At 47.2% G+C, this 18,239-nt stretch overlaps 1 protein-coding gene and 2 long non-coding RNA genes across 11 annotated transcripts in view; 2 read left to right on the forward strand and 1 right to left on the reverse strand.

Annotated features, from left to right (window-relative positions):
• The first annotated feature begins 222 nt into the window (after positions 1-222).
• Positions 223-7,506, forward strand: LOC137473658 (uncharacterized). 3 transcript variants are annotated; one of them, XR_010998913.1, is made up of 4 exons: positions 223-1,577; positions 2,501-3,056; positions 6,530-6,673; positions 6,969-7,506. It is a non-coding gene; the product is annotated as an uncharacterized lncRNA (long non-coding RNA). The 3 variants fall into 3 exon arrangements; XR_010998912.1 differs by having other exon boundaries at positions 6,530-7,506; XR_010998911.1 differs by lacking the exons at positions 6,530-6,673; positions 6,969-7,506 and having other exon boundaries at positions 2,501-3,312.
• A 134-nt stretch (positions 7,507-7,640) lies between these two features.
• Positions 7,641-16,849, forward strand: LOC137473661 (uncharacterized). Its single transcript, XR_010998916.1, has 2 exons — positions 7,641-7,723; positions 16,663-16,849. It is a non-coding gene; the product is annotated as an uncharacterized lncRNA (long non-coding RNA).
• Positions 14,162-18,239, reverse strand: part of BEND7 (BEN domain containing 7) — a 47,140-nt gene continuing 43,062 nt past the window's right edge. For all 7 annotated transcript variants that reach the window (XR_010998914.1, XM_068189511.1, XM_068189507.1 and 4 more), the window contains one exon: positions 14,162-16,097. Coding sequence is in view for 6 of the 7 variants with exons in the window: in XM_068189511.1 (XP_068045612.1) it covers positions 16,036-16,097 (62 nt within the window). In the remaining variant the exon portion in view is untranslated. The remainder of the gene's footprint in view (positions 16,098-18,239) is intronic.

Consider the following 18,239-nt stretch of genomic DNA (forward strand, 5'->3'; position numbering starts at 1 on the left):
ACTGAGTGCCACTTCCAGGTTTTCCTTAAGCACCTCCGGGGATGGTGACTCCACCACCTTGGGAACCTGTTCTAATGTCTAACCATCCTTTCCGTGAAGAAATTCTTCCCCACACACGCTGATGTTTCCCCTGAGAAGCGCGAGTCTGCCTGTAGAATTCCTTGCTCTGACACCTTCTCCTTCAATATGAAAACTTTGAGATTGGGAACAATTTGGGTGGGAAATACAACCAGAACTGAGGAAACCTGGCACCTACAGAGACAGGTCCTCCACCGACGCTGAATTTTGCCCAGAAACTGGACAAAAAGTCACATTTGATCCATGTCACACCAAAATGTTGGGCAAGAATGAAAGTGAGGGGGTCAAATGGACCTGACAATGGGCAAAATTTGGCCAACATTAAATTTTTCTGAGCTAAAACTGTGGCCCCAGGGAGATAGAGGTGTCATTTCCTCAGGTGTCATCTCCAAGGGGTTGATCAGTGTGTGGCCCATGGAAGGCTGCAGGTACCACAGCAGGAGCACTGCAATGTGGCCGGGTGTGTCAGCAGGTGGCATTTTTTACCCCAGAATGTGGTTTTGAGTATGCTTCAGGAAAAATGTAATCCTGTTTTGCGGCAGGTGGTGATGGGTTCAGCACTACTGTAGGAAGCTGGGCTATGCTTTAGTGCCCAACAGTCAGGATTGTCACAGACTACTTCCTCAGCTCCACCCTTTTCCATCACTGATTTGCAAAGCATCCCATTTTTTCTTATGCATTTAATATACAAATCACTGGAATCCAACATGTCTTTAACATGTCTGATTTCCAGTGTCTTCTCAGTTAATTTTTCTCCCTGAAAGTGCTTCCAAAGACCTTTTTCCCAAACAAAGTCAGAATTCAGATAAGTCGCTTGCTTTATGTGCAAGACAAGTTTTCTCTAGAAAGGAGGGAATTTCTGTGTTAGGGATAGCACAGGGCCCAGTTTACGTTTCTAAATAGATAAAACAGGCACTTTGCTCCATGTAATTTGCAGCTAAGTACCTTATTAAGTAATTGCCTGTTAATTCAAAGATTGCTTTTCCTGCAACTGGCTTTGAAAAAGTCCTGCGTAAAAACAAGCAGAAAGAGAAAATTTTGAAATGTTGCTTTTCTTGCTTGATTTTAATTACTCTTTTTATCTCCCAGAGAATGTAGTGCCCCAGGACTGCAGTACAGGGGACCAGAGGTGCATGGGAGCTCCCGGCATTGAGCACATTTAGGAAGTCACTAATATTTGTATAATTAATTGATTTTCAGGCTCCTCCATGTTGCTCTCTGAAAGCATTTCAAGCTGGACACACAGAAGCTGTCTCTCCGTGAGCAGCTGTGGGGCATTTGGCTGATGGTTTTGACAGCAGAGATGAATTGAGGACGTGGCATCTGCAGTCCTGACCTGGAATTTGAACCCTTTAGTGCCTCTCCCTTCTCCCAGATGGAGAGGAGGCAGAAGATCTCAGAATCTTCTGATTGCCATCGATCTGATTTTACTGAGCACTGGCCTTGTATCACATCTGTGTGTTACTTGAGAGATGATTTCAATCTGAAAAAAAAACCCTGTAAGTATCTTGAGAGCTGGAAGTCAGCTAACATTCTAACATTTCTCCAGCATTTAGCTATTGCTTCTACAACCAGCACCTCATTAAAAAAAAAAAAAAAAAAAAAAAATGAAGCATAAGGAAAACCATGAGATAACGTTGCTGATTTTGAGCCCTGACTTACATGATTTTTCTTTCTGATATTTTTGTAGGGAAGAGGGAATTGGATCATATTTTTATCTTCTTTTTTTTTTTTCCACATCTATGAGGACTAGATATTTCCTTAACAGAGGGGGAAATAAAATAAATTGAGATTTCCAGGTGGTAACATGGCTGAAAGAAAACATGAACACTTGGAAATTCATGCTCATTAGTACTGGCACAGATGTGACTCTGTAGAGCTGAAGCTAACCAGGACCAGGGTATAGAGATGAGAACTGCTCATAATTGAAGCCCTGATTAATTAAAAGCAATTTCTTGGCACGGACAATGATGGAGCATCCTTGGGTGGATCTGCACATGTCCCAGTGGACATGTGCACCAGACACTGCTGCCTGTGCTGGGGTGAGGCTTTGTGTGGGCAGGCAAGGGGTAGAAAAGTGGCTTAGCCAAGAATGCCAAGCCAAGAGGAGCAGCAAGACACCTCTCCACTGCAGCTTCAGGTGTGCTGCTGCACCCAGCACTCACATGCCCCGTGCTTCTCCAGGGGCTCCATGCTTGGAGCAGCTGCTGGAGGAAGTGTGGGATCAGGAAGGGAATCCTGTGCACACAGGAGAATGTCCTTTTCATGCAGGATCATAAACAAAACCCTGAAAGAGTAGTGGTGGATCCAGCAGCCCTGGGGAGGCCCCATACTGCTGGAACCACCAGCTTCATGGAACATTTTTTCTGGAGTCCAATTGTGGAAAATTGATCAAATTTCCTTTTCTCACTCCCTCCCAAAGGCTTTAATGTCACCTGTGTCCAAAACGTCCAGCAGAAACTCTATGATTGGAGCAATTTGGTCCAATGCCATGAGAAGGGACTGCTTCACACACTTTAGAAAGGGCAAAAAGGAGAAAGAAAAGAAGGTAAAGCACCTTGTGCTGCGCCTGATTACTCATCAAAGCCAGCTGCCTCCTGTGCTGACTTGAGGACTTGACAGATGTCTGTAGCCTTTACAGGTGCAGGGCCTGCATTTCATCAGTCTTTGTTCCATGGATGGCCTGGAGTGTGGATTATTAGCAGCTCAGTTTTCTTTGGCCAAGGTGCTTTGTTGTGTACACATCCGGGTTAAATATAAGCAATATTTCTGATCCATGTAGGCTTCTGACTCAGTTCTGCATCTTTGGTGTTTACAAAATGATCAGAGTTTGAACTCTCCCTGTTTTGTTTCTTAAATGTCAGCAGAAACTTTTTTTTTTTTTTAATAAAACAATGCATCTGTCCCCTGCAATGTTTGTAACCAAGAAACTGTGGCATCACAAGACCATGAGGAAATACTGGCTGATTAAAACCAGGGTAAGAAATGATAGCGAAAGTGTTTGTCTTTTTTTTTTTTTTTCCTCATTTCAAAATTCACAATGAAGTGGCTGGTAAAATGGGACCAGCTGGTTCAGCCCCGCTTGGGCTGAATACAATGTTTAATGTGCTAAAACTACTTCCACTGGCAAACTTTAGTGTGATAATTTAATTTCTCATGTAAAGCACATCTCACAGCATGCCTTTTCCCCTACCTCCCTCTGTTTTGACAAAATAAAGTAAGTTTGGACTATTATTGGCTTTCTTTGCCTTGTTTTTTTGTCTTTTTCCAGCCTCTCATAAAGATACAGGTGGTATTAAATAGTAATGATGCCAGTATTGACCTCTGCTGTGCCTTGGTGTTTGCTCATTTTTGCTTCAAGGAGCAGATGTTCTCTGTCTTTGTCTTCTGTTGCCAAATGGGGACTTTGCCCCTTTAACCTTTGATGAGGTGCTTTAATAGTCTCTGATGTGAGATTTTATCAAAAGCCAAGTAAATCATACCTGCCTGGCAGCTTCTTTTAAACATTCCCTGCGGGCTGCCCTGGAGGGAGAAGGGAAGGAGGGGTTTACAGAGAGAACCAATGGGAGTAACGAGAACGGGGAACTTTCCAGAACTTGGGGAGATGACGAACATGAACTGACAGGTGATGAACATGTGCTCATCTGCATGGGGAAGCAGAGAACTCTGGGGAAATGCCTTGCCCTAAACAAACGCGGTTTCCTGTGGCATCCCCGCACTGCCTTCCCCAGGGGCACATCCCACAATTCCCATTGTGGTTTACAGCAGTTCAAGAAAATGCTGTTTCCTCTGTGTTTTTGCAGGCTGTATTTATCCCCTGCACCCAGTTGAGCGTCCTCCATGGAGGGGAGCACCCATGGTGGGGCTCCTGGGGTTCTGCTCCTGGATGATGCTCCTGCAGCAGTCCCACACCAGCCTCCACCATGTAGCAGTCAAACAGGGTGATGTTGCCTATCAGCGATCAATGGGGTCTGACTAGACTCGCCTGGACCCCATTTTCCATCAGTTGCTGATGTGGGATGGGGAGGGTGGTGTGTACACAGCTGCTGCTGGGGTCATGGTGCTTTTTCCCTTGCTGTGTGCCCAGTGAGGGGCTCCTGGCTGCTTTTGCACCAGCAGTTAAACATCACTGTGCTATAAAGCTGCTCTAACCCTTCCTATGAAGAGGCTCCCTCCCAGACAACATCTGTCTCTTCCTCATCCCTTTTGCAGCATTTCATACTTTGTTCCTGCACTTGGCCACCCCAAAAGCTGCAAGGGAAAGTCCACTTCCCAGTTATTTGTTTTTTTGCCCAGGCCCCTACATGGCTTGTACAAGCAGCCACCAGCCCTGGGCTGGAGTGGTGAGAGCTCTCCCCAGGGCAGGCAGGCTGAGTTGTACCTCAGGTGGAAGCATGCCTGGCTCTGGGAAGCCTTGTAGGCAGTTTGGGTAGGTGGTATTTTGTGTCTGAGATGTGCCTGTGTGCTCTCCCATGGCCTCTTGCAGCATTAGGGGTGGCTTCTGCTAAACCCCTCTTGGATTTACACACATCTCTACAAAACTGCATTGGATTTGGTATTCCCACCCTGCCTTTGCTCTGTTGGCCTGTCACATCCTCATGGTGTCACATGTTGGGGAAACATTTCATGAAGCCCCTTTGTTCTGCCAGTCTGGGGCAGCAGGCACGGCACAGCTGCTCTTTGTTACTGGCCACCACACGGAAAATAAAACAATCACACGAGGCTTGGTGAAGCAGCAGCCTCTGCCACACTCCCCTCAGTGCCACTGCCCAGCCTGTGTGGGAACCACCTCCTCCCCCCTCCAGACCTGGAAGTTCACCTGTGCTGACAACATCTGCACTGGGACAAGCCTTGTGCCTTGCATTGCCCACTAGAATGCTCCTTGTGTCCTTCTCCCTTTGCAGGGCTTGGTGTGCCTAAGCCACATCCCACCACACTGAGCTTGGGCATCCCCAAACATTTCCCACTTCCTTTGGCAGGGATGTGCCCCAGGCAGAGCTGCTCCTGCAGTGTGGATGGAGAGGCACAACCCCATCATCACCACCATGGCCTTTGGTCCCAAGCACAGCCAGTGCTTTTCTGTGCCAGGGTTTTCCCAAGGCTGGAGCCTATAAATAATCCAGAAGTGTCTCCTGCCCAGCTCTGTACTCTGCTACCTCTCTTTGTTTCAGAACGAGCTGTGTGATTCTGCCAGCCAGAGCTGCAGCCACCTGATACAGGCTCTCTTGGGAAGAGCCTCAAACACTGACTTCCAAATTACTGTCTGGAGCGATGGGTGCAGCCAAGCTGAGCCAGCAATCCTATTCCAGCTGCTGGCACTCGCCAAAACATCTGCCTGCCTGTGCTGTGCTTGTTGATGGAGCTGTGAGCAGCTCCCAGCATGTCATTTGGGAATATAAATTGAGTTCCTCTGAGCTGGAACCACCTGCTTCAGATAATTTCTCTGGCAAGGACTCTTCTATCTTATTCTCCATCCAGGATTTTCCTGCTTTCCTCTGCTGCCAGCCCTGTGCAATAGCTGGAGGGGTTACTACTGATGGGTGGGAATTTAGATGGATCCATAGAGGAAATGTCCTACTGCCAAAGCAGAGCGGAGGGCAAACGTGCTGTTTAAACCATAGAATTTTAGAATCACAGACTGGTTTGTGTTGGAAGAGACCTTTAAGGTTCATCTAGTGCAAACCCCCTGCCATGGACAGGAACAGCTTTTGATATATTGGGCTGCTCAAGGCCATCCTGGCCTTGAACACTTCCAGGGATGGGGCATCCACAGCTTTTTAAGATGCCAGGCCCTTCTTGATGCTGAACTAAGGCTGGTTGGATGCACAAGCAGGGAAACAAGCAGCTCCCCTGGAAAACAGGTGGCTATTGCAAGGAGCAAAATGACTTCAGCAAACCTGCTGGCTCTGCCTGCTGGAAACCAGGGCTATGGGAGTGAAGGATGCTGCTGCTGCTCCCAGCTTCCCTTTTCCCTCCCTAGGGTGACATGCAGCCAGCCCTCCAAGTCTCTCACTGTCCCTTCTCCTTCTTCTGCCCCAGCAGTATCCATTAGATGAGTGTGTAATTAGGATCCCCTAAAAGCACCTGAACTGCTGTCTGTCGAAACAGAGCTGAATCCTTCCCAGAATTGTGCTAGCCAGGCACTTAAAACTTGAGCAAATGGGGGAAAGTGGTTTATATGGGAAACAGGTGTAACATCAGCAAAGCACTCTCAGAGCTGCAGGTGAAGTGCCCTGGAAGAGACCAGGTGTGCCCAATACCACCTCTCATCTCCTCAGGGATAACTACTGTGCAATGGAGTGTTTTCCCCGTTGGAAAAGCAAAAATAAACCAAACCCAAGCTCCTAAGCAGGGGCTGGGTGGTTTGATCTCCTTGAGGGGTTGGATGTGAGTGTGTTGCCATAACAGTCTCACAGCAGAGGAGGCACTGAAACATCTCTCCTGCTCCCAGTCCAAGCTAGCAGGAGCAATGAGGATTGCTGAGCCCACAGGCACTGGCTCTCTCAAGAAACTCCTGGAAAGTCCCTGATTTACATGCACCAAGACATGCAAAGGCTGTTTCAGTGGAGCGATGGATCCTTGGAGCTGCCAGGAGGTGAGACCCCTGTGGTGGGACTGGCTGGGATGTGGGGGTGGATGGAGGAGGGTGTCAGGGCTCCCCATATCTCTGTACCCCCAGATGCAGCCCTGCACTCAGCAGATGCACCTGGCAGTAGTGGGAAGTGCTGTAATGTGGTGCTCCACATTCTCCTAAATGGCTTTCCCCCAGCATTTAAAAGTAAAACCCACAAAATCACACAGGGAGGGAAACAATCACACATTAATTCTTCCCATTTCTCCATTTCTTTCCCATTCCCTGCATCCCACTGCTCCTCCTCCCCTCCCTGCAGCGACATTTGAGTGTGTTTTCCCAGGATTTGTGCCCAGCATTGGCGTTAAGTAAACTCCCCAGCAGCATCTGCCTTTGCAGGACCGCACACTGGCCGGCGGGATAAGGCTGTGGAAAGGGGAAAAAGCTCGGAGCGGCCTGGGGGTCCCTGGGGAGAGACATCCCTCCGGGTGAGGTATTTCCCTGTGCAGACGGGAAGGCAAAGCCGGCTGATGGGCAGCGCCTGGGGCAAGCAAAGCCCAGCAGACAGCCCCCGTGCCGGCTGCTTTGATTTCCAGAAAGGCAATTAACACCCGCCCGACGCAAGTCCATTCCAGAGAGCAAAGCAGCAGGAAATAGCTGCTCTTCCCAAATGCAAAGCATTGCCCCAAGCCCCGTCTGCTGCCAGCTTGAGTGATCCCTGTGGAGCCCAAGGAGTCACAGCACAGCCAAGTCTGAGCGCCGTTTTTACCTCAGTTCTTGATTTAATCCAAGCTGCAGGGCTACATCTCGCTGTGACCAATATCCTTAGCACTATCCATATAGCTAGAATGTAACCGATGTGTACTCCAAAAAATGGAGTTTCTCCACTTTACGGTTGGTTTGATCAGGGTGGCTCTGCATAAGCTGCTGCGAATGTGGGAGCATGAGGAGGAGGAGTGGAGGCAGGATGGGCGGATTTCTGCAGAGGAACACAGGGAGCTGGGGCTGGTCTGCCGGTGCCACTGAAACTGCCACCAAACATCAACTTCATGTGCACTTTCTGACACTCAGCAGGTAACACTGGGGCCAAAGAAATGGACCCTTCCCATTCCTGCTAGCTTGGATAAAATCTATAGGCACTGGAATGTCTCTTGTTCATAGACTCACAGAATGGTTTGGGTTGGAAGGCGCCTTTAGCAGTCATCTGGTTCCAAACTCCCTGCCGTGAACAGGGACATCTTCAACTAAATCAGGTTGTTCAGAGCCCCAACAAACCTGACTGTGGATGTTTCCAGGGATGGTGCATGTACCACCTCTCTGGGCAACCTCTTGCAATGTTTAATCACTTTCATTGTAAAAAATATTTCCCGTCTATCGAGTCTACCATCCCCAAGATGATTTTTGTGGTGCACAACACAGGTGGTCATGGTGGTCCTGCACTGCTGGTGGTGCCCTCTTGCATTGCACCCTCAGATTCCCACCTGGGTGGGACCATTGGCATGACAGAGATGGGCAGGGTTTGCTCCAAAGGAATTCCCGCTTTCAGGAGATGCCTGCAGTGCTCACAAGAGTCCACATATCTTGTTGAGTGAGTCAACCGCTCCTAGGAGCAAATACTGTGTGCAGTTTTGGGCACCACAATATGAGAAAGATGTTAAACTATTAGGGAGTGTGCAAAGGAAGGCAACAAGGATGGTGAAGGGTCTGGAGGGGGAAGCTGTATGTGTAGGGGCTGAGATCACTTGGTTTGTTCAGCCTGGAGAAAGTTGAGACTGAGGGGAGACCTCATTGTGCTCTTCAACATCCTCAAAGGGGAAGAGGAGGGGCAGGCATTGAACTCTTCTCTGTGGTGACCGGTGACATCACCGGAGGGAATGGCCTGAAGCTGTGTAAGGGGAGGATAGGTTGAATAATAGAAAAAGGTTTTTCACCCAGGCGTGGTTGGGCACTGGAACAGGCTCCCCAGGGTGGTGGTCACAGCACTGAGCCTGACAAGAGTTCAAGAAGTGTTTGGACAATGCTCTCAGGCACAGAGTGTGACTCTGAGGGTGTCCTGTGCAGGGCCAGGAGCGGGACTTGATAATCCTTATGGGTCCCTTTCAACTCAGCATCTTCTGTGATAATATTTTAGAGGTGATCTTGAACAGGGGACAGTGTTCCAGTGAGTTATAGACCAAGGAGGCACAGTTTGGGGTAGAAAATTGCTTATAAGTTCAGCCATTTAGGATATCAACATTAGTTTTGCTTCTAAAACTTCCCAAGTGTGAGCAAGAATCACCTCACCCACTCACACTCACTAAATATTTAGTCATTTTTAACAAGTTAAACAAAGCCCTTTGATTGGATTTATGCTAATGACTCCTCCGTAGGCATTTCTGATTCATTTACATTTCATTTTAAAATTGCCTGTGTACACTGCTGATTCTCACCAACACCATTAGAAGATAAAAGGAACAAGTAACGGGTCACAGACGCCACAAGATGGCAATAGTTGAAGAGCAATTTGTTTCTGGAGGAAGAGATCTGGGGTTTGGCAGCGAACCCTCTCTGGGAGGGCAGCACTGCTGTGCATTAACCTTGGCACTCGCAGAGGAGTCTGTGGCCGACCAAAGCAAAGTGGTTCGTGAGTGGGATGGGTGGGTTCACCTCCCCCCCTCGGAGGAGGGTGGGGAACATGGGAGAGTCGCTCAAGGTCGGCCCAGCAGTGTTCTGCCTCATGGTTTCGAGGACCAAAGCTTGCAGCATGAAGCAGAGAGGGATTGCACGCCCCGACACAGAGCCTCTGAGCCCTGGCTCTGCGTGCCAAGGTGGGGTTTTGCTGGGCCAGAGCCTCCCGGGGGCATTGCCGTGCCAGCATCCTGTGTGCATGTGCAGCACCTGATTTGCCAGGTCAGGAGAAGAGGTCTCAGCCCCACAGCACCCCTAGATCCAGCACGGAGGTGTTTCAGTGGGTGGGAGTGTCTCTGACTCCATGATGGGGTAAAAATCTGGGTGAGACAGGCTGCCACCTGATTACTCTTCAAATGGTGTTAGATCCTGTATGACCTACAAGCCACAGCAATGGGGGTTCAGGATTCTGTAAGGCTTTTGATATGGTCATTCTCCATCACTTTGGCCTCGAGATGGAGAAGTATGAATTTGATGGAGGATAAGGAACTGGCTGGATGATTATGTCCAAAGAATTCGGTCAAACATTTAATGTCCACGTGGAAACTGGTAAGGAGTGGTGTTCCTTAAGGGCTTGTACCAAAACTATTTAATGTTGTCACCAGCAACACAGACAGTGGTTTCTAGAGCACGCTCTCAGGTTTGCAGATGACACCAGGCTGAGTGGTGCTGCTGATGTGCTGGAGGGAAGGGATGTCTTCCAGAGGGACTTGCACAGGCTTGAGGAGTGGGTCCGTGTGAACCTCATGAGGTTCAACAGGCTGAGTGCAAGGTCTGGCATCTGGGTCAGGACAATCCCCAGGGACACCATCCCACTGGGATGGGTGCTGGGGGCCTGCATGAGGCAGGAATCTCCATGGCTCCAAGGCCTCCCCAAAGGGACTTTAAATGAGAGGTGAGAGATGATGCATCATGCTCAGTGAAAGGCAGCAAAGGAACCATGTGGGAGCCCATTTGTAATGAATGTTAAATGTAAAATCTATGTTCATGCATTGGGGTTTGGCACTCTGTGCTGTCCAGGTGACGAAGCTGGGAACATGATGCCCTGATGAGCAGATGATCTAGGAAGTGGAGGTCTTGGAGCAGCGCTCCATCTCTGTGGGATGCAGCACATCCACTGCGATTCCTTAGGGGCTGGCAGCAGCACCTGGGTGTGCAGGGTGGCCATGGGCTGCTCAGGAGCCTCTGTTTGTATTTTAGCCCTGGTGGAAGGAGTGAAGGCAGCAGGACCCCCAAGCAGGATGGGACTATGTGGTGTCAGATGACACGTGGTACCCTGGACCAGAGGGACAGAAAGGACAAACCCACAGCGAGTCATCGGCTGTCACTGATGCTGTTCTGTTGTCCAGCCAGACCATAGTGGTTGGGCAAATTTTATGCAGGCAAAGGTTACTTCTAACCCTGAGGCAAATCCCATTCCCTGCAGAGTGTCCAGCCCAGTCTTGGCTCTCCTTACAGCATCAGGGCAGTACATGAAGGGGGGATGGAGATGCAGGAAGTGGATACCCCACTGGTGCTGCCAGCATCAGACCAGGGATGTGGAGGTCTGTCAATTTTGAGGACGGAGCCATCACCAGGAAAAAGTCAAGGAAACAAAGGGAGGATGATGTCACCATTCTCACCAGCTAAAAAGTGAGGCAGGGCCTACCAGAGCTGTGTCAGGAGGCAGGGATGTGGCAGTGGGGAGAGCTGGGCACTGAGGGCCTATGCAGGAACTCAGAAAAGGGAAATCAGGAGGGAGCAGAGGTCCAGCTAAGAGCAGAGCAGTTTACACACATCCCCTGTGCCATGATGAATGGAGACATGAGATACAGTTGGTGAATCCTGAAATCTCTCGGGATTAAATGAGTACATTAATCTTTGCTTTCTCTAAGCCGTGGTAATGGCAGTAGCCACATGCTGGTTCCAGTCCAGATCCATCCCTGCTAACTTCCCGGTGACTCACTGGGGAGCTGGCATGGGCTCACACTGTCCTGACGCACAAATGCTCCCCTCATCCTTCTCTAGCTGACACCCCTTTCACCCTTTCATGTGTCTCCAGGGCAGTGCTGGCCATGGGGCAGAAGTAGAGCAAGGCTCCTGTGGTGTGGAAGCATTGCTACCAGTGAGGTTTTTTAACGTCTCCTGGACTGATTTCCTTTGCTGGAGTGTGCATGCAGTCCATACGATTTGCTGAACCATCCTGGGGCAGGAAAGATCCTCCAGGCCACCTGAGGGTCAGTGGATGGCAGAACTATGTGGGTTGGCCTTTTCCATCCACCCCGACCTCTCCAGGCATCACCTGAAAATGACATTTCTCCTGGGAGTGCTGGTGATAGACACAGCCAGGGGACATCTCTGCCCATGGTGATGGTTGCCACTCCAAGTTGGCCCTGTGGCCAGGCTCCAGCAGGATCCATGGGCCACCATGGTACTCTCACCTGTGATGGCTCTTGCTGGGCAGAGGTGAATGAAGCCCTTCACCCCATGCCTGTAGGTAGCTTCAGGGGCAACAGTGGTGTTGTGAACACTTTAACATGAAGTTACTGCCCTTGTTATCAGCTGGGTGTAACAACACATGCATGGAGGGGGTAGAAAAAGCTGATGGAATTATTTAGGTTTTTTTAAAACCCAGAATTGATGTTTACACACCGGAGCTAAATTATTTATATACATAATGTTATAGGTTTCACATCAGTGGCTTTTATTAGCAGTCGGCAGATGAGAAATCATACCTGACCTACTTGTACAAACTACTCTCATGCCTCTCTGTGATGACAGCATAGCAGGAAGGAGTGAAGGTGCTTACCCCAGCCCAGCTGTGGGGATGCTTAAGCAGTGGGAGAGCCAGTGGAGGGAGAAGAGATATCTCAGCACCTCCCACAAGGCATTTTGCTGCTTTAGGTTTGGGGGAGAACATGCACAAGGGGGTTATTTTTGAAAAGTCATGCAAAATGCTGGCAACATCTGTTTCTCTAGGAGGACGTGACCCCATGGGTTTTTTCCTAACACTGTGCCCCCTCCCCTGCCCACTGAAGGAGAAATGCGCTTCCCAGCGAAGCCTCAGCAGAGGGTAGGCTTTTTGGGGAGAAGGTTTATCTAGAGGAGGGGTGGCTGCATCAGGACCACCCATCCCCAAACAACTCTGATGTGACAGAGTGTGTTTCCCCTGAAAGACTCAGCCAGCTGTTTCTAAACCAACATGTCACAAGCACTTGAGATTACTTTCTTCTTATCTCGCAATTAATGCATTTTTTATAAAGCCCAGGCTTCAGTTTCCTTTCATGTTACCAGGAGGATATCCTTTTTCCTCTTCAGCTTCAGAAGGATTTTTTCCACCCAAAGTATTAATCTCCAGTGTTCTGTACACAGGACAGGGGGATGCACTGGCTGACTGGGCCAGCAAGGAAGCAGGAGCGTGGCTGGAGCTCAGGTGTGCGTGCTGGCAGAGTCACTTGCTCCATCCCAAAGCTGTTCCAACAGGTGAACCTGCAGCCTGGCAGCAGCACATGCTGCTGGCTCTGCAGCACAGATGAGATTAGTGCCGTGCAGACTGCAGCACACAGGAACATTTCTTGTTCATAATTGTACCTTAAACTCGATTTAAGGTGCTCCACTTAAATGTTGCAAGGAACAGTGTATTAGCCTGGTCCCTGCTTTTTAAAACACAAGCCAAACAAAGCCACGCTTTAATATCAGCAGGACCAAGACAGTGATTGTCCCCCCTGAACTGGGCACTGGTAAGGCCACACCTTGAATCCTGGGGACACTTTTGAGTTCCCCACTACAACAAAGACACTGAGGTGCTGGAGCATGTCCAGTGAAGGGCAACAGAGCTGGGGGGCTCAGCTCAGAGAAAAAGAAACCTTAGAGTGATGTTTCAGTACTTAAAGGGGGCTGGTAAGAAAGAGAGGGCTTGGAGACTGCCTGCTAGAGCCTGTAGAGACAGGACAAGGGGCAGCAGTTTTAAACTAAAAGAGGGGTAGATTTACATTAGCTATTAAGAAAAACAATTTTCCAATGAGATTGGTTTACAGTGAGGCTCTGTAACAGATTGCCCAGAGAAGCTGTGGATGCTTCATCCCTGGAAGTGTTCAAGACCAGTTTGGACAGGGCTTTTGCCAGCCTCATCTTGTGCAAGATGCTCCTGCCCATGGCAGGGGTTGGAGCTCTCAGGGTCCCTTCTAACCTAAACCATTCTGTGATCTGCGACCGAGATGCTCCTTCAGCACCCCCCAGAGGGGAGGGGCTGCACTGGCTCCTGCCACACCACACGGATGCAGGATGTGCACCAGGCTTCAGCCGATCTGGGCACCCACTGAAATGTGAAGGAAGCTCTCACTGGGACTTTTTACCAGCAGTATCTCCATAGTGCTCCTTGTATAAAGCCAAAAAGGTGTGGTGAGCTGCTGCTTCACTTCACTTCACTGGCTCCTTGGAATTGATGGAAGATTACCAGGAACATGTTTTTGCAGGAAGTATTTTCTAAGGCTAAACATTTGATGAGGGTGTGATAATGAATTACCAAGCATATATCTTTGCAGCTACTCCAACCTATGAGTATTGGTTTGTCCTTCCTGTGTGTTGTTTCCATAGAAGCAGAGCTTAACCTTTTAAGTGCAGATTATAAAGGCACCTAATTCAATTAAAATTAGACTTCAAGCATATCAGTTCGTAATACTCCAGAGTTATTACACGATTGGGTATAGATGTTGTGATTGGCAAGGCCAGTGTGTTTTCTGGCCGAGCCAGCTGGAAAAAGAGTATCCTGGTGGTAACTTCCAGGGTTTTCCTATGTGTAGTCCACTGGTGGCAAAGTAATTCCTCTAAAATATGGGAATCCAGCATAGAACACAGGAACACACATGCAATTAAAGTTATTTATTGTAGGTTTTCCTTTCTGAACTGACAAAGAGGATTTCCCAGAGATCGGTAACACGACACAATGTTATACACCATTTCACAACTAGTCCCTTGTCGCTTTATTAAGAACATAGTAATTTAAAAATATCTAAATATTTACATATTAATAAAACATATATACAGAAGATTGAGACATTTTTACCTAAATATGGAATGATTTTTTTTCTTCTCTCTAATAAACCCTATAAAAAGATTTCTGAAGAAAGTCTGAACAGTAGTCACAGTAAGTAAACACAAATGCAATCTTCCAAATTTACAAAACGCTGATTTCATTGCTGAAGGGTTACAACACAATGGACCGGTGCCCCCTGCCCAATGCAGGCAACTCCAAGCCATGAAGGAAGGAAAGACTCAAAATTTAAGGTTTGCAGTGCACATTCAATCTATTCCACAGTTTCAGAGAGAACATGGTCATTCCTAAAAGTCCATGGAAGGTGGGCGGGGAACAGCTGGGAGCCTGGTTTCTCAGGTGCCAAGAGAACAAACTGTTCACGTTGGCTTCAGTGTTATTTGTGGGTATGCTGTGACACCTGAGAAACAGGCATTAGGATTGTTAAAAAAAGACGTTGAACATTTTGAAAACCATCCCACTCTGTAATAGCACTTCTGTTGAGACACTCAAAGGCCAAATAGTTTCCAAAAACTAAAAAAAGTACCTAAGATAAGATACACACAGGGAATGGAAACACAATGTCAAAGGCTCTAGCAAGCTCTCCCTCGAATTGCAGGAAACGTGCTCAAACTGCCTGGTGATCAATAGGTGTTGCAGGTAAGACCTTCCAGATTTCTTTGCGACATTTTTAAAGTGAATTTAGTGCTGATGAAAGGTGCAGAAGTGAAGGTTCACAGGGAGGGCCGCACACGGTTTCACCTTAGCCCTGACCTGACCCTTTCAGTGTCTAAGAGGGTAGTGCAATTTCTTGATCGATTCACTTGTCTTAACTGCTGAGATATCAATACAGTGCCAGTCGAGAGGTGACTTGTACTTTTAAATAGGTGAGTATTGTTGCCACGGACAGTGGCTGAAAAATCACAGTGAGCAGACCCTCTTCTTAGAAAACACAAAATTAATACTTTTTGAAATTGAGGTGATTGAGCAAGCTGGGGGCAACAGTGAGGGGAAAATGACCACCTCCAGCAATCTGCACTATGAAGATGCTCAAGAGCCATCCCACTAGGAACCACGTATGGGAAATTGTGTGAGGAATAGCCTCTCCTTGCTATAACTAGGAACCTGGGCACTGCTGGGAGAAATCCTGCTTTATTTCCTCCTAAACCCAGTAAGGATTTTTAAATCAGAGCTGTGTGCAACTGGTCATTGGTACTGCAGCAGCCAGGAAAGGAAAAATGGGTCTGCAGGAGCAAAGAGCTTCACCAAGTCTGAGGCTCATTAAGACCCCAGGGTTCACGGTGGAGAGAGAGGCCACCCTGGTCCCTGGGGACAGGAAGAGTCACAACTTCTTTGTGGTTTAGGATGAGACACTGCTGGCAAGCATACAAACACGTGGAAAAATACAATTGTGTAGGAGAAACATAGGCAAGAGAATGACCTCAGAATGGATACCCCGCTAATTCAGTAATGCATGGGATGTGGAGGGAAATCATCTTAATTAAGATGAAGAACAATGAAGCAATCTGGTGGTTTCATTACTTGAGGTTACATGGAAAATGCATGGAAAAAACATAGACTTGTAAGAAAAACTGTATGGATGCCCATGTCTTGTAGTACACTGAAGTTCTCGTGCTGAGCTTGCAGGAACATTACTCAAAGGAGAGGATGTTTTATCCACTAAGAACACTGATGCAGGATGTGAAATTCAAACTGAAAAATCTGGGTTTGCATCTATCAGATGGTCTGTTGTGGTGTCGAAAAGGTTACCTGAAGGGAGAAAGAGTTTGAAGGAATCAGTTAAAAAATTGTAAGAATTTAAGGTATCAGTAATTTGAAACAAAAAATTTACTATTTTAGAATTATGGAAATAATGTATTTGAGTTTTAATTTTAATTAGTGATGGGGCTGAACGGCTGGTGTGCACACAGGCAGTGCTGCTGAATTCCATTTAGAGTAGAGCTCAATTGGCTACAGAAAAGCAAATTAAATAGATTTTTTTGAATACAAAATTTGCCATCCAAGTTTTTCATACAACATACAGTGCAGCCCACTTCAGATGTAAAGCGCCCCATTAGTCTTCAGCACAAACTGCACTGCTACACTCACCCCTTTGAAGTTTAGGTTCTAAAGAAGTGAAAAAAGCACCCCATGAATTTTAAACCTTGAGTACATACTTTGGGATCTTATTTGGTAAAAAACCCCACCACTCCACAGCAGTCTAAATGCATATAGGAGAAAAAAAAATATATACACACACACCTATAAAAGGTGCACTGTATGACTATATCCCATCTTTTTAAAAGCGCTTTAAGAATGTGCTTTTTCTAAACAGAACAATGAGAAGATGGACAGAAGAATTACGACGAGAGCGCTAAGAACACAGGGCAAAGAGAAGATAGACATCAATCAGCCTGAGAGGCAAATACATCCCAATGAAAAGGGAAGACTCATACAATCAGGCATTGAAAGGATAAAGATTTATATTACAATAAAGGATTTATATTTAAGGTTTCGGAAAAGGTTTTTCTTTTTTTTTTTTTTCTTTTTTTTTTCCCCAAGTTTCATTTTCTTGATATTGTATTTCAAGAGAAAAGGAGACAACCTGTATAGAATTGGATTGTTGCTGTTTTCTTATCATCCATTTCTTTACCAAGAGATTGCTCTCATCTTTTCACAAAGCTGTATCACCCCTGGACCTGAGGATTGGGGATGTTAGTGTTTCAGCTTCCGTCAGGGATATCAAAATTCTTTCTCATCTTGAAATTAACCCCAGTGTGGAGAAACTACACACTCTCAGCATGGCTGTGGTCCAAAGCAGGGGTAAAGAGTGCTACCTTATGGTCCTAAACCTGCCTACATCTTTCCAATCCAATTTACAAGATGAAGATTCAAGAAAAGGGTGTTGCAGCTGGCTTACATTTGTTCTCACATGCAGAATTTATGGGTTATGCCTTCCTTTTGTTTTTCTTTGAAACCACAAAATCCCAATGCTTTTCATGAATTGTACACTGAAATAAGATGAGCCTTTTCACAATACCAGCTTACACAGAAAGACTCTAAAAGGTGCCACATCCTCATCCTGATAAAGATCTATCTCACACCCTCCAGGTATCCTGTATCACCAAGAAACTAATCAGCCTTTCCACTGAGCCCACGATAATTACCCCCAGAGCTGTCTGATCTGTCTCAGCTCAGGTCTGGACACAGCCTGAAGCTTTGGTTAGGTGCAAAAGCTGGAATTCTCTGAGACCTGAGCTTTGATAACATTTGTTAGGGACAATTCTTCTAGTATTTTCTTGAGATTTATCTGTCAATGAACCAAAGTTCCCAACAGGTTTAACTGCCACAGTTCTTCCAATTTACTTTAAACACCCTTCAATCAACAGCCTTTAAAGCCAAGGCCCTCTTAGTATAGAGGGTGATTTTAACACAGCAGCATCATTTCTGCTCAGGAGTGCTAAAATATATTAGGGAAAAATGTCTTCCTTAGCTTTATGAGGATGTACCACCTTCATTATTTTTACCAGGCTTTTGAGTTCCAAAGAGGTTTCTGAAAACAAACCATCCCCTGCTCTCCTCAAATCCCAGGACTTTGCCAGTTTGTGGGCACAGAGAGAGAGCTGGTTCAGACCTGGCTGTGGGCACTAGCACCAATAAACTGCACTTGGAGCCTGGTCCTGCTGGCACCAAAAGAGAGACACCTCCAAACACAACTGCAGCTGACCTGGCCTTCCCTCTGGAAGCAGCTCTCTTCCCACCAATGATGGAGACAGTTGAGAGCAACCACACCTCTGACTGAGGTGTCCCAAATGAAGCGTCAGCCAGAGGCTATAATCCAAAATCATACAGACTGAGACATTTCAGCATTGCTAGTCCACATATACCCAGATCTTGTTCATAAACATCACT

This window comes from Anomalospiza imberbis, chromosome 5, assembly GCF_031753505.1.
Source record: "Anomalospiza imberbis isolate Cuckoo-Finch-1a 21T00152 chromosome 5, ASM3175350v1, whole genome shotgun sequence".
Taxonomy (NCBI): Eukaryota; Metazoa; Chordata; class Aves; order Passeriformes; family Viduidae; genus Anomalospiza; species Anomalospiza imberbis.